The sequence below is a fragment of the Pelodiscus sinensis genome, chromosome 6, assembly GCF_052426305.1.
Source record: "Pelodiscus sinensis isolate ZL-2025 chromosome 6, ASM5242630v1, whole genome shotgun sequence".
NCBI classification, from domain to species: Eukaryota; Metazoa; Chordata; order Testudines; family Trionychidae; genus Pelodiscus; species Pelodiscus sinensis.
In genome coordinates, this window is record NC_143057.1 from 29550211 (window position 1) to 29566591 (window position 16381).

Sequence of the window (16381 nt, forward strand, 5' to 3'; positions counted from 1 at the left end):
AAGTTCCAAGGCTTCCCTGTGTATTTGGCCTAAAACAACATGGTGACTCAAGATACACAAACCTGGAAATCCCGGACAACCCATCATCTCAAGCATCAGCACACTTACAACAGGATTATCTTCTTATGTTAACTCTCTCCTCAGATCCTATGCTGCCAGCACACCTAGCTATCTTCGAGACACCACCGACTTCCTGAGGAAACCTCAAAACATCAGTAATCTTCCTGAAAACACCATTCTGATCACCATGGACATAGATGCTCTTTACACCAACATTCCACATGAAGACGGATTACAGGCTGTCAAGAACACCACTCCTGATGACACCATTGCACACATGGTTACAGAACTCTGCAACTTTGTCATCACACACAAAACTTTCCAATTTGGAGACAATTTATATCTTCAAGTCAGCAGCACAACCAGAGGCAGCCGCATGGGTCCACAATATGCCAACATCTCTATGACGGACCTTGAACAACCTTTCCTCTGCTCACACCCCCTAGCACCTTTACTCTTCTTAGGCTACATTGATGACATCTTCATCATATGGACCCATAGGAAAGAGACCTTTTAAGAATTTCACAGGGATTTCAACAACTTCCACCCATCATCAACCTCAGCCTGGACCAGCTCACACAAGAGCTCTACTTCCTTGACACTACAGTACAATCACATGACAGACCCTTTTCCAGCTCCTTACACTAGAAACCTACCCACCGTTACACTTACCTTCATGCCTCTAGCTTCCATCCGAGACACATTTCCCAATCTATTGTTTACAATCAAGCCCTAAAATACAACCGGATTTGCTCCCATCTCACAAAAAGAGAAACACCTACAGGATCTATACAGAGCATCTTAAAACTAAAAGATCCACATGGAGAAGTGAAAAACAGATTGACAGAACCAGAAGAATACCCAGACATCAACTACTTCAAAACAGGGCCAGAAAAAAATAACAGACCACCACTTGTCATCACCTACAGACCACAATTTAAACCCCTCCACCACATTATCAACAATCTACAACATATCCTGGAAAATGACCCCTCATTCTCACAGGCTTTGGGGGACAGGCCAATCCTCGCCTACAGACAACCCCCTGTTCACAAACAAATTATTTCCAGTAACCAGGCAGCATGCACACCTCCATCATAATCATCCAGGAACTGATCCTGCAAATCAACCCCAGTGCCAACTCTGTCCACATATCCATACAAGCGATATCACAGGATCTAACCATATAAACCACCACAATCAGGTTTGTTCAACTGTACATCCACTAATGTGATCTATGCCATCAAATGCAAACGATGCCCCTCTGCCATGTATATTGGCCAAACCGGACAGTTTCTATGGGCAATAATTAATGGACACAAACCAGATGTCTGAAAAGGCAACACACAGAAACCTGTTGAAAAACATTTTAACCTGCCCAGGCACTCATTAATGGATCTCAAAGTCAAGGTGTTGTTTCAAGACAATTCCACAAGTCAAACACACAGGGAAGCCTTGGAACTTAACTTCATTTATAAATTTGGGACCCATCACAAAGGTAGGAATAAAGACATTACCTGGTTAGCACAATACCTTCCACATCCTAATGACATAAAAAACCTAATGAGTACTTAAGAACAATTTGCACCTTCTCTATCAGCTTCATGAACACACTAACTTTTTTTCTAGGAAGGCATGATTTCCCTTTACAGAAACCATGTTGACTTTTCTCCAACAAATTATGTTAATCTATATGTCTGACAATTTTATTCTTTACTATAGTTTCAACTAATTTGCCTGACATGAGACTTACCGGTCTATAATTGCCAGGATCACCTTAGAGTCCTTTTTAAATATTGGCATCACATTAGCTATCTTCCAATCATTTAGGAACTATATTAGCAAGCTTGCAAAATCCTACTGAGGTCAACAGAAGTACATGTGTGGTTATGAATATAAAACAATGGCTTATCTAAATACCATGGAACATACTGTTTAAAAGCATTTGCATGTAACAAATGCATGTTAACAGAAAGTTAGTTCGCTCACTCTACGAACAATACGATTCTCCTTTTTGTCAGATGTCCCTTCCCTTTTACTACAATTTGTATTTGTGTTTATTTAAAACTATGCCCTAAAGCCAATACAGAAAGAGCCTACAAATCCTACTGAAACCTCACAGAACTTGCTCCATCAACACCCAACAGCACAAAATGTATAAAGAAACCTATGAACCTTTCATTTCCACTTATCAAGGTTCAAAAGCGCCACATTAGTATGAATTCAGAAACTGGCTTGATAATGTGTTCTTTTTTCCTAAAATGCAGGAAATTCTAAAGAAAATTGCATCATCCTCAGAAAGATTACTTTATGCTTGAGACATAAGATGGAGTGACAATACTATAGGAAAAATACTACAAAATATTTTTCCCCTTTACACTTTTGCGGTCATAGTGCTGAAAGACCATATAAACAAATCTAGTCATACACAGCTGTATTGAGACACATGGGTTGCAGTTCTCAGAATCAGATGTGTTGATTCACCTTGCTCTTAATTTTGCAACACAGAAAAACAACTCACACTTCCAAGTAAGCTGTGAATCCAACATTCACAATTTGCTGTTGATTACAGAAAGCTTTATAAAAAGTTATCAACACTAGCGCATAATATTACAGACAGTGATTAGATTATGGAGTAAAAGTTGAACATCCATAAATCATGATAAAATGTAAAACTTTCTGTAAAACTTGCAAGCAAATTCCATACCCTTCACACAAATGACTATTGATGCATTATTAATAACAAAGCTACATTGCAAACCAAATCGATATGCTAGCTTTGGAATTCCCAAAAAACTATCCCCAGAGAAGACTGGGGGTTTGATATGACAATATATTTTGTCTCCTAAAGAAATTTATAGTCAAGGCAAGATACAAACCTGACACACTCTATAGAGAGGAGGCTCTACAGACTGGCACTAAAGGCAAACTAGGAATATCTTGAAAAAATGTCTAGTGATGCCACAAACAAAAAAGATTAAACAAATAAATCTATGAGAATATGATGTTTATGGTAACTTGGGTATGCATGTGTGCCACTAAGGATGTTAAGAAGTGGGTAACTAACAGTGTAGTCGATACATTATGTTTTGACTACACAATTAGTCAATAAGGGGCCCCACAGCGGCTCTGCAATTTAAATGTAGCAGGAGCTAGGCACACAGGCAGCCCAGCTCTTACTACATTTATTATGCAGAGCTGCAGAAGGGGTAGGTCCGGGACCTGGCTCAAGCCAGGATTGTTCAGTACTAACTCACTGGGTCCCGGACCTACTTCCGCTGCAGCTCTGCATTTTAAATCAGAGCCTAGTGGTTCTTACTAGATTTAAAATGCAGAGGCGCAGTGGTCTAGGACCCAGCACGAGTTGGGACTGAGCATTCCTGGCTTCCCCTGTTCCCCATCCCGCACTGCAGAGACGGTGCTGGGAGGGGGACCAGTAGTAACTCCTGCTTCCTGCCCACAGTAGTTTTCACATGCATCCACCATACCTGACAAATGTGTCAGCCCCTTTTAGAGCAAGAATAATCTGTTCAAGTGGAAGTGTCTTGAGACAATGGGCTGTCTTAATCCAAGCAGAAAGACCATCTTATTACTTCTCTGAGGGGAGCTAAAGTTTGGAGGATCCAAGATTAAACTTCAAACAGGAGGGAGGGAGACAGGCATACCTTGATAGCAGGTATAGCTTAATTTAGCTATAGGATCAACCCAAGTTAAAGCAAATTAACTTGGAAGAAGGGGCTCCACAAACTGAAAAGGCAAGCCATGTGTTGCAGAAACACCTGGATAGTCCCCACACACACTAACCCCAGCCCAAGTAATGCTCTGGAGAGGTAAAGAAACTGAGGCAGGTAATTCCATACTGGGCAGTTGGCTTTTTTGTTTGTTTGTTGTTTTATTTGTTTTTAAATACAGATTTGTGCATTTCCTAAGCTACTAAAGAAAGAGTAATAGTATTATTTTATAATCCCAAGCAAAATCAAGGTGTATGTTTTAGGGATGTAAGTGGCTAATCGACTAGTCTTGTGCATTTCAAAGTGGAAGCGCCACAGAGTCCCATGCTGGCCCAAGGCTCCATGTGGGCACTTTCCCTTTGAAATGTACAAGAGCCCACACTGACCCCAGGCTCCATGTGGGTGCTTCTGCTCTGAAACGTACAAGAGCCCCAACTGGAGCTCTTGTACATTTCAAAGGCAGAAAGCAGAAGTTCTTATTGACTAATCAAATAGGAGACAGAAATCCCATTGACTATTTGATTAATCAAAATTTTACATACCTAGTATGTTTTAGGGGTGTTATATTAAATGTAATCAGGTAATCAAGTAGCTGATGGAAATTCCATTGACTACTCGATTAGTCAATAAGGTGGGAAACTGCTGAGCCCCGAGAACTAACCCTGCTGCAGCTCTACCTTTTAAAAGGTACAGCCGTTCCTCGACTTACGACCACCTCGACTTACGACCATCCGCACTTATGACCAACCTCGTAGCACGTTGTGTTTGCATGTCTGCGTTCAGGCAGCGTGTTTACGTTTCATTCCCTCACAGTGTTTTTGGTGTTTGCTTATGGCCATCATGTCAAGTAAAAGAAAAAGGGCAAGTGATAAGGGTGGTGATAAGAGTGGTGAGAAAAGAAAGAGAAAAACTATTGATTTGGAATAGAAAATAGCAATAGTGAGACAATACAAAGGGGGTCAAACAGTGTCCTTCATGTTGCGTAAGTTAGGGCTATCGAAATCCATTATCAGCACCATTATAAAGGATAGCGATCGCATTCGTGAATCAGTGAAAGGGTCTGCGCCTATGAAATCAAAAATTCTAACAAAGCAAAGAGCAGGTCCCATCCTGGAAATGGAAAAACTCTTAGTGCTTTGAATGGAAGACCAAGTTGAAAAACGCACGCCATTAAGTCTCATGACGATACAAACTAAGGCTCATCTTTTTGAAGACTTAAAGAAAAAGGAGGGGTATGACTATGACCATACTTTCACTGCCAGTCACAGTTGGTTCAACCATTTCAAAATGTGTGCAAACCTTCATAATGTGAAATTAAGTGGGGAGGCAGCCAGTGCTGATTCGTAAGCAGCAGAACCTTTCATAGAAGAACTGGATAAGCTAATAAAAGAGGGAAATTATTTTCCAGAACAGATCTTTAATGTTGATGAGACAGGTCTCTTTTGGAAGAAAATGCCCGAACATACCTACATACATAAGGAAGCAAAAACTATGCCTGGTTATAAGGCTTTCAAAGATCGTCTAACAGTCTTGTTAGGAGGCAATGTTTCTGGGTATAAATTGAAACTCCTCTTGATTTATCGCTCTGAAAACTCTAAAGCCTTCAAGAATATCAGCAAGGCTACTCTACCAGTCCATTATCGCGCTAATAAGAAAGCCTGGATGACGCTTGCACTTTTTGAAGATTGGTTCATGAACTGCTGCATCCCTGAAGTCAAGTCATATTTTCTGGAAAAAGCAATTCCTTTCCAAATTTTGCTTATTTTGGATAATGCTCCAGGTCACCCTCAATACCTAAATGACTTACATTCCGACATGAAAGTGGTGTTTCTGCCTCCCAACACCACATCTAATCTCCAACCCATGGCCCAGGGGACCATAGCTGCTTTCAAAGCATATTATCTTCGCAACACATTTGCAAAGGCAGTAGCTGACACTGAATGTGAAAACGGCAAAACATTAGGTGAATTTTGGAAGGACTACAACATTCTGCATTGCATAAGGAACATTGCTGCAGGGTGGGTAGAAGTCACTCCACAATGTATGAATGGCATATGGGAGAAAATCCTAAAAGGATTTGTGAATTGTTTCAAAGGCTTTGAAAAAGAAAAGGCACCGGAAGACATTTCTAATAACATTGTACAGCTGGCGAAAGAAGTGGATCTGAAAATGGATAATGAAGACATAAAACAACTGGTAGAGGATGTTGGGGAGGAGCTGAGCAATGAAGATTTAATGCAGCTCGAGGAGGAAAGGGTAGCAGAGGAAGAGAGATAAACAGCCCAAGAAGAAGCAGCAGCGGCCCCCAAAAACTTTGTGACGAAAGAAATGGCTGCAGCTTTCAGCAAAATAAATGAAGGAATGCAAATGTTGGAAAAAATGGACCCTAATGTTGCGAGATTCTCAAAGGTGGATCGTTTAATTCAGGAAGCCCTGGCTTGCTATAAGGAAATTTATAATGAGAAGAAAAAACAAATTGTCCAATCCAAAACGGATATTTTTGTAAAGAAAGTCCCCAGCAGTGCAGCCTCCCATACTGAACCAATGCCTTCTACAAGCAAAGGAACTGCTGAAATAGAAGATGAATCTGTTGTTGATGCTGTTACTGTAGTTTTTTACTCCTCCGATTCCTCATCCAATTAATTCAATTCACATCACCGTATTTAAATTACTGCATTGTGTTTTGTGTTTCATGTTCATGTTTGTTAAATAAAGTTTGCTGTTGCTTTTTTCATGTATTTCTATTTTTCATTGTTGATTGCTGTGTTGTTGGTGCTTGGTTATGCTTCCAATGCTTCGTATAGGGGGTATTTCCGACTTACGAACAAATCGAGTTACGAAGAGGTTACGTTCTGAATAGCTGGTTGTAAGTCGGGGAATGGCTGTATTAAGAGTCAGCAGGCTCTTAATACATTTAAAAGGCAGAGGTGTAGCAGGAGGACAGGTGTAAACCTGGAATGAGCTAATTCCTGGCTCAGCCCGGTCCTAGACACTGCGCCTCTGCTTTAAGTGTATGAAGAGCTTCCAGGCTCTTAATACATTTTAAAAGCAGAGGTGCAGCTGGAGGGAACGGAGCAAGCCGGGAATCAGCTGTACTGGCTTGCTCCCTGTCCTCCCCAGCTATGCCTCTGCTTTTTAAATATATTAAGAGCCATGGGAGAAGCGACTAGTCGAGTCACTACTCGACTACTCAAACATGCTTACTGGGTAGTTAACTAGTTGCTTGCATCCCTAGCATGTTTCATAAGTTACACCTATCATGTGGCCTTCTGAATAGTTAACCTGTGGCCACAGAACACGGACACAGGTAGAGTTTTGGGAGAGGGTGTGTTTGAGCTAAAGGGAATTATGAGAGGGTCACCACTGATAGGGACTTGGCTATCAACCCTCAGCTGTCAGAAGGCGGTGCAGGATAGAGGATCTAAACCTCGCAAGTGTGCCTCAAGTCCCCAGTATAAGGGCACTGGCTGGATTCGGTTCAGACTCTGTAGGCTTAAAATACACCGATTCCAGCAGTCTGGGAGAGGTCAAGAGGGAGCATTTGATTGGATCTGTGACAGCCTTTAGCCAGAATAAGGCAGCTTGCATTAATAACTGCACAAAATATGCTATTAAAAATTTAGATCAATTCAAACCCTGATACAACCGTCTTCTAGAACCCTTTGCACTGATGACTAGAATCTTTTCTAAAAAATCCTGGGAATTATATGCTTTTATGTTGAGGTTGTTGCTTTATAACAGAGTTATAAAGACTCTCAAATGTGTTCTCCTATTATTAAGGAAGTCCAATTGGAGAAAGAGGATAAGCATTTTGCCAGGAAGGTCTGATGATAATGGCATATTATAACCTCAGCAATGAACAGAAACATTGGTGAGGAGACTGAACCTACAGCACTGATTCAATACTAGCTAACAGATGCAATATAAAACTTGGTCTTCCTTAAGCTGTATCTTAGAGGCTGTGCTCTCCAGCCCACCACACTGCCTCTCTTGCAAGCTCTCCTCTTAAGGATACCATTCACTGTCAGAAGGGAGTGAGTTTTGATGAAGTGAGTTTTACCCACAAAAGCTTATGCCTATTAGCTTTTAAGGTGACACAGGGACTCCCTATAAGTCTGTATTATCAAAAACAACAAGGAGTCTGTGACCCTCAGAGACTTTTGATCGTAGGCTTAGCTTTGGGAAGAGCAAAGCAACCTAGCATGATGGAGCCAGTTGGAGCCATTGTTATCTTTATTCCTTTGAAACTGTGTACTTGAGAGGCTCTTATCTGTTTCATCATTCCTGCTGATTCTTGAACAATCTCTTTACCTCCTCCTTCAAATTATCCTATGCACTTCACCAGACTGCAATACATAACTGAAAAGGGAAACCACATCACACAGTCAAAAATACATTTTCTCAGTGCATCATATATGCTAAGGATGTTGGTGTGTAGTCATTAACATGATTAACCTGGGCTTATTGGTTAATCTTAACAACTACACGCACTCTCTCCCCCTGCTGCCATGTATGGGGGATGGAGGGGACAGGGAGGGCGGGTGGGCAGGTGGCTCTGCAGGATATGCTCTCCCTGCCGTCTCCCACAGATAGAAAAGCAGCAATGGGGGAGGAAGGGGGAGAGGAACAGGCAGGAGCTGGTACACAGGGAAGCAGCTTTCAAGCTGGCTCCCCATGTGTATTGGCTTGCAAAAGCCATGTACCCCCCAAGTTGCTGCCTCTATCTGAGAGCACCAGCTTCCCCCCCCCCCCGAGTAAACGTGTAACCACTAAAAATTCCAGTGGTTACACATTTACACAATATCCATTAGTTAACATATACTACCCATATCCTCAATGATGTCATGAGGCTTTACAAACAGATGGGGATTCATCCACCATTGGGTTGAAATATGGCAGTTAACACCACTCCATGGCTACGTCTACACTGGCATGATTTTCAGGAAATGCTTAAAACGGAACAGTTTTCTGTTATAAGTATTTCCGGGAAAAGCGCGTCTACATTGGCAGGATGCTTTTCCGGAGAAGTGTCCGTGCCAATGTAGATGCGCTTTTCCGCAAAAAAGCCCCGATGGTCATTTTCGCGATCGGGGCTTTTTTGCGGAAAAGAAATCTGTGCTGTCTACACTGGCCCTTTTCCGGAACAGTTTTCCGGAAAAGGACTTTTGCCCGAACGGGAGCAGCATAGTTTTTCCGTAAAGGCACTGATGATTTTACAGTAGATCGTCAGTGCTTTTCCGGAAATTCAAGGGGCCAGTGTAGACAACTGGCAAGTTATTCCAGAAAAGCAGCTGATTTTCCGGAATAAGTGGCCAGTGTGTAGACAGCCCATATGTTTAACAAAAACTGAAGCACACCATATTCAGTTTATCTACAAAGTAGAAGTTCAAATACAATGATTCAGCATGATTTTGTAGATTTTAAAAATACCTAGCAAATTCTAGATGTTATAAAAGTTTCTCCCTTCCCACAACAACAAGCTATTGTAGCTAGCCAATTTGCTCTCCAAAGAGATACTGCTAATTAATAGGATGCTATTCTCTCAGTGCTAAGATTAACCAGCAGTGCTTAAATATAATATTAGTGAAAGAGTTCCTATATAAGTGAGGCCAGAGGCCTATTTAACAACATAAGAACAGACCCAAAGGTCCATCTAGCCCAGTACCCTGTCTACCAACAGTGGCCAACACCAGGTGCCCCAGAGGGAATCAACAGAACAGGTAATCATCAAGCAATCCCTCCCCATCACTCATTCCCAGCTTCTGACCAACAGAAGCTAGGGACACCATTCCGACCCATCCTGGCAAATAGCTATTGATGGATTTATCCTCTGTGAATTTATCCAATTCTTTTTTGAACCCTGTTAAAGTCCTGATCTTCACAACATCCTCTGGCAAAGAATTTCACAAGTTAACTGTGCATTGTGTGAACAAATACTTACTTTTGTTTGTTTTAAATCTGCTATTAATTTCACTTGGTAAGTCTTAGTTCTTGTATCCCACTACTTGTGCACATACAACTCATATTGGCTTTATGGTGAGTCGAGCATGAGCAATTTGGTGGGAGAGTCAGGCTCCTGACATACGATGTTATACCAGCTTCCAAAAGCAGAGAATTTTGAAAAAGATTCCAGGGGGTGCAAAACTCAGATCTGTACCATTTGCACATCAGAATTAAAAGGCTAGTTTGAGGACTTCTGGAAATCAGTAGCAATTTCTACATCTCACTTATCTCTCTGGTAAGTGGAGATTTATCAGAGGATATTTCCTCAATTATGCAGCCAGATAAAACATTCTGCAGCAGTAGCTGTTACACTGTATTTGAAACAAATTATCAACAAAATACATAAAACTGAAGGCTTACAAAAGCAGACAGGTGTGGAGCAAAGGTATTGCCCAAATGGAAAATACATACTATGATCACTGTTAGGTTAATGGTTCAAGTTCAGGCCAGATCTACAGAAATGCCAGCTGCTACCTTCTGAAGACCGTTTGGGAGCCTACAAAAATGACACTGTACTGTAGACCAGAACCCTGCCTAGAAGTGGGAGAATTGCAGAATTCCTTTGCAGGAGAGGTCTCAAGCTGTGTGCTTTTACCTGAGAGAGAGCATTCAGAAACACCAGAAATGAGACAGAATTTGTTTCTGGAGATGAAGTACCCCTTCCATTTCAGGTGTGTCATATCTAAAAGAGTGTTACGAGGAGAAGGGAGAAAAATTGTTCTCCTTGGCCTCCGATGATAGGACAAGAAGCAATGGGCTTAAATTGCAGCAAGGGAGGTTTGGATATTAGGAAAAACTTCCCAACTGTCAGGGTGATTAAACACTGGAATAAATTGCCTAGGGAGGTTGTGGAATCTACATCATTGGAGATATTTAAGAGCAGAATGGAGAGAGATCTATCAGGGATGATCTAAATGGTGCTCGGTACTGCCATGAGAGCAGGGGACTGGACTTGACCTCTGAAAGTCCCTTCCAGTTCTAGTATTCTATGATTCTATGCAGCTGCGATCTAGCAGAATATGGCTGCCCCTTGTATTTGCTATGTCAAGCTCTTTTTAATTAATAGAAAACTGGAATTTTTAAATTTGTCAGTTTTACTGAGTAGTCATTTTAGAGTTGTGGCAGCTGCGGGAGATTTGATAAACTCTCAACTCGGATGCTGGTTTTAAAAAAATCCTTTCAATGAAAACAAAAGTATTAGTCTTTAACATGGAATACATCCTTTGTGCTCATCTAGGAAAATAATGGAAAAGACAACAAGCCAAAATCAAAAGATTTGGAACCAAAAAGCTGTCGTGTTCTAGACTGGTTCTTATTCATTTGAGCTCAGAGGGCGCTTTGGTAAAGTGGACCTAAAATACAAACATCTGTAGAGCTTATTTATACATCTCTCTCATGTCTTCCTATTTCTAATCTTGAAATATGTACAGGTCCCCAAACAGAATGTAAACACTCCACACTCAGAGATGTTTTCCTTAACATCAGCTTTATAAGCACACACTAACAAACAGTGTCACTTTACTTGAAAGTGAGACCTGACTGAGGGCATGTTTACAAAGTTGAACTAGGAATTTAAAATGTTAACATAATGCAGCACAAAACTTAGCCAGACTGAACACCTTTTTGGTTACCATATGCAACTGCAGGATATTCTGCTCCAAAAAAATTGGATATTTTATATTGTTTTGCAGTCACTACTATTGGCAAGGAAACAAAGATCTCATTTCCTCCACATGAATCCAATATATAATTTCAATTTAAATGCTGTCTTCAAAGGGGGAAATGGGAACCCAAAGTATAATTTTTATTTAAATGATACCTACAAAAAGGGGAAATGGTGTAGACTTCATTTTTATGTAAGAAACAGTAAACTTGAGAGGTTCTTTAAAAAATAAAGCTACGTAGAGCTTTATAGGTTAAAAACCAACACCTTCATTCCACCCATAAGTTAATTAACAGGCAATACAGACCACAATGTACTAGAATGACCTGATGAAATCTCACTGGCATCATTTGATGAAGCTATTAAGGACTTTACTATTGTTTAAAACTAATACTCCTTTGAATGCCAGTCTAGTATAATTGCTCCCTATTCTCATTTTGAAAAGTTTATTATAATCTAGATCCATAGTACTGATTTATGAAAATTAAGTTTTATTTAAAGACACAATAAAGACAGTTTAGACTGTAAATCTAAATGGTAGTCTTTAGACAAATTCTTATATTCAGCTTTTTAAAAATAGCATTCCCCTGCAGTGTTTCAAACCCAACACAGCAGTTTTATTTCAGAGAAATAACTAGATGGTGAAATTAACAATAAAGACTTATCTGTGTGGGAAAACAGCCTGGAAGCCACACTAGTATCCTGTGTGCACACTCCTATTCTGCACTAAAAGTGTAGGTTAATCGCCTCTGAAAGTGGTTTAAACCTAAACTGAAAAAAGGCACTGTCTATGAAGAATAAGAGTGTCCACAGGAGAAACTAGGACAGAATGGCTGTTAAATTCACAACCTAGCTATTCCACACTATCTTCCGCATGAATTTTGTGCAGACAAATCTTCTGAGACATCAATTATACAATTTTCATTGCTCAAACTGAGTGAGGTACAGGAAAAACAACAGCACAGCTGGATTTTAGTTTTCAGTTTCAATAATAAGGTGTTAAGTAGTAAACACTTTTAAAGTTACATTTCTATGCTTCTAGATCAGGAGTGGGGAACTTAAGGCCCCGGGACCAGATGTGGCCCCTGGCTTGCCTGAATCCATCCAGAGGCTCAGGGCTCCACTCCCATCATTGAGGAGCCTATGCTAGGGCTCCAGCCAACCCCACCCCCTATTTCACCATGGAGCTGAAACACACAAAATCTACTAGCCTACTGCCCCTTGGCTCTGGTGTGCTAAAGGAATGTGTGTGTGTGGGGGGGGGTATCTTCCTCCTTTTCAGTTGGGGGCCACATCAATGAGGCTTTGTTTGTTTGCTTTGCTTCTCACATCCATGCGGCCCCCTACAGATTTTTCTGTGGGGCAGTGGCTCCCAACCCAAAGAAGTTCCCCACTCCTCTTCTAGATGGTGATTTTTGAATAAGTGTGCACAAATACCCCATGACCAACGTTCCAACATTCAGTCCATTGCAAGACTGGGATCTATTTGATTTTTATTTGACATACATTTCATGACTCCCTCAGATTTCTAATTCTGTGTTCAAAAGCTACAAAGACTTGAAGTAGATTAATGTCTAATTTTTTTTTTGTTGGGGTTGGGGAGCACACTCCCAATAGTCATTGCATACTACTACCACAAATTAATGAATGTTTCAGTGAACACAGCTGCTTGGATACATTCCCATATGGTATCCATAACTCAACACTACAGCATTATACTGGTGAGCAAAGAAATTAAAAGCCTGCCAGTATTTCCTGCCCAAGATAAGAACATAAGAACTCGCTTATTGGGGGACTTTTCGAGTTTTAGTAACTGCAGCTGTTAACGCAAAGAGCCTAGTTTCAAAGAGCTACACGGCAGCCACTCGCCACAAATAACTCGAAGGATTGTGTAACTGGCCGCACTTACAAGACGGCTCTGCAAATACAGAAGTACACGCATAGGGACCGAGCCCTACAGCTTCACAGCGGTATGTGGGCAGAACGGGGAAGGAATACGCGCTGCCTACAGGTGAAGCTGCACAGAGGGCGGGGGCTGAGCTGGCAAGGCGACACTCACTCACCCGGCTATACCAGATGCTGAGCTGGGACGGTGCCAGCACTGCGAAGAAAGCCCTTTGCGGGTCCGGCTGGATGTGTAGCGGCTGCTCCAGGGTCTCCACAGGGCACCGCAGCCTCTTGGGCCAGCCGCTCAAGAAATACATGGCCGGAGACTCCCCTCTTTCCGCGGGGCGACGAGAGGGCTCCGCACGCACTCGGGCCGGGCCAGCTCCCACCCGGACGCCGCCGCTCAAACTCCCCGCCCCGTCCTGCTCGGCGAGCCGCGGGGGGAAGGCAGCCGGCGCGCAGCGGGGCACGCGGGCATACTAACGGCGCCTGCCTGCCGCCGGCACTCCGGAGCGCCTCCCGCAGCCGCGCCGGGCAGCTCAAGAGCAGGGGCGGGGGGAGGGACGCGGGGCTGAGGAGGCTCCTGGAAGCCGGAGGTGGCGGGAGGGTTCGGGCCGGTGGCTACTGCGCCGAGCCACGGGCCAGCGGGGTCCGCTGCAGCGGCGGCGCCTGCTCCTGCCTCCGGCCTCCGCGCGCGCCAGTCGCCCCGAGGGCCGCCTCCATGTCGCTCAGCCGCCGCGGGCTCGGGACAGCAGCCACCCCAGCGCCGCGGCCGCTCCGCCCAGGCGCGGGGCGGGGCGGGCGCGCGGATTGGCCCGGCGGCAGAACCCTCCGGAAGTGACGTTGAACGGCAACATTCACGCGGCGCCGGCGGTCGCTCGGCGTCGCCGACTCGAGGAGGCGGGAGTGCGCGCGAGAGAGGGCGACGCAGACGCGCAGGCGCAGAAAGGAGGCCGCTATAGCGCCTTGCCCCCGGCCCAGGATCTCGAGTGCGTCAGGTGCTAGCGCCGCCCTTGCGGCGGCCGTTAACCGAAACCGCGCGGGGCAGAGCGGAGCGTTGCACTGTCCCCGCAGCGACAGTCCGGCTCCCCTGGCAGTGCCCCCCCCCCCCAGGCTAAGGCTCCGCTGCGTGTGTGTGAAATGCGCCCATGGGCCGAGTGCCTCAGCGCTCTGGGGGCAGCCACCGCCACCGCCAGCGCCTGGAGACCCCGCAGCTGCACCGGCACCACCCTGCCCCCCACTAGCAATGGGACCCCTGATTCCAGACACGCTAACATATGAACCCGAACTACAGGGCGCAAAGCCTGCCCATAGGGGTGCCAGATGTTGAAATAAAAATACTGACCCCCCCCCCCCCCACACACACACACACACACACACACACACCAAAAAAACACCTGGAAAAAATTCTGTTGAAGGGGGAAATAAAGGGGGGGGGAGACTAAAGTGGCTGAGCAACTTATGCCTCGTGCAACAAGGGTTACAGGACGTGTCGGGAAAGGCTTTCCTTGTCGACCGATCCCCCTCTAGACTGCTGCTTTTTGCCAGCAATGTGCCACGGCAGCCAAAAGTGGGGGCCGGTTTTATTGTAACCAAGCGCGAGATATTTAAATCCCCGCTTCATGAGCACTGTCGGTATGTCTAATTTACATCCCTCTGGCAACAGAGGGATGAAGTCTAGACATACCCTCAATGTAACTCAGGAAGCCTACCTATCGGAAACATGACTGTGATGTGTACAGTGCTACCCACTGAAATCCGAACCCTGGGCCAGAAAGTGCCACTACTGCAAGAGCTCCAGCTGTCCTTCCCATAAGTAATTGCATCCTCGTTCCAAATACACTGATCATAGAAATGCACACCCTAGCTCCAAGTTCCACACTCTTTGGAACCCTATCCCTAGCTCCAAGTGCCCTTCCCTAACCCTATAGTGGGGAACCCTACCCATAGGAACTAGGGATGTAAAAAAATCATGTAAATGTAAAAATGTAATTGTGTAACCACTAAATAGCCTAGCGATTACATGCACTGGGGGCTCTGAAGTAAAACTTTTATACTGCAGAGCCCACAGTGTAGAGTAAAAGCCAGTTCCCCGGGGAGTGTACCAATCCCACCCTCCGGGAAGTCAGCTTTGCTGTGGGCTGGCCCCACTCCCAAGGAGCCAACATGTAACTGTAATGGAAACCGATAAGTCGATGCTTATTGGTTAACGATGTAAATGGTTACACTTTTACAATCCTAATAGGAACACTCAACTCAGCACAAACTACCCAACCCAATCATAAGGTGGGAAGACCTACCCATAGGAACACTCACCCTAGCCGCAAGTGCCCAACCCAAAGGAACCCTAAAGCTAGGGTGGGGAGACCCACCATAAGAAACCCTAATCCTAGGTAGGGAGCAACTACCCATTGGGTCCCTATCCTAGCTCAAGCTCCTACCTATAGGAACCCTAACCCTAACTGCAGAAACCATAATGTGAGGGTTGAAAGTCCAGTACATAGGAACCTAGTGCTAGCTCTAAGTGCCCTACTAATAGGAACTCTAACCCCAGTTCTAACTGCCCTGCCCATAGAAACCCTAATCATAGGTTGGGAGCCTTACCCAAGAGAGTCCTATCTATGGGGTGGGAAGCCCTAAACACTAATCCTAACTCCAAGTTTGTATACATGGGTACCGTAACTCTATGGTGGGGAGCATTACCAGTAGGAACTCTAACCTGAACTTCAAATCTGTACTAGGGATGTTAAAGGGGCGGGCAAAGTGTACTTTGAAAGCCCAAGGCAGCTGCTGCACATCTGATCCGCAGATCAGCTGTGCGGCTGGCCACCCTCCCTCCCGTGGGCCCTCCCCACAACTCTCCCTCTCCCATCCATCCGTCCCCCCGTTCTCTCCCCTGACTGTGAACTCCCCTTGCCTGGCTGTCCCCAACACAGCCTGTGTGTCCCTGACCACTGTCCCGCGACGCCCCCCTCTCCCTCCGCTACCTCCAACCTCTCTTCAGCCGCCCCTGGCTCAGCCTCTGCCCAGCAACCCC

At 44.3% G+C, this 16381-nt stretch overlaps 1 protein-coding gene across 3 annotated transcripts in view; it reads right to left on the reverse strand.

The window, feature by feature from the left end:
• The window catches only part of RIC1 (RIC1 partner of RAB6A GEF complex), a 131400-nt gene extending 117271 nt beyond the window's left edge, over positions 1–14129 (reverse strand). For 2 of the 3 annotated variants that reach the window (XM_075931611.2, XM_075931610.2), the window contains exon 1: positions 13521–14128. In XM_075931611.2, coding sequence (XP_075787726.2) covers positions 13521–13661 — 141 coding nt within the window. In that variant the 5' untranslated portion in view covers positions 13662–14128. Of the gene's footprint in view, positions 1–13520 lie in introns of all 3 variants that reach the window. The other variant, XM_089779216.1, reaches the window with a different exon arrangement.
• Positions 14130–16381: the final 2252 nt, after the last annotated feature.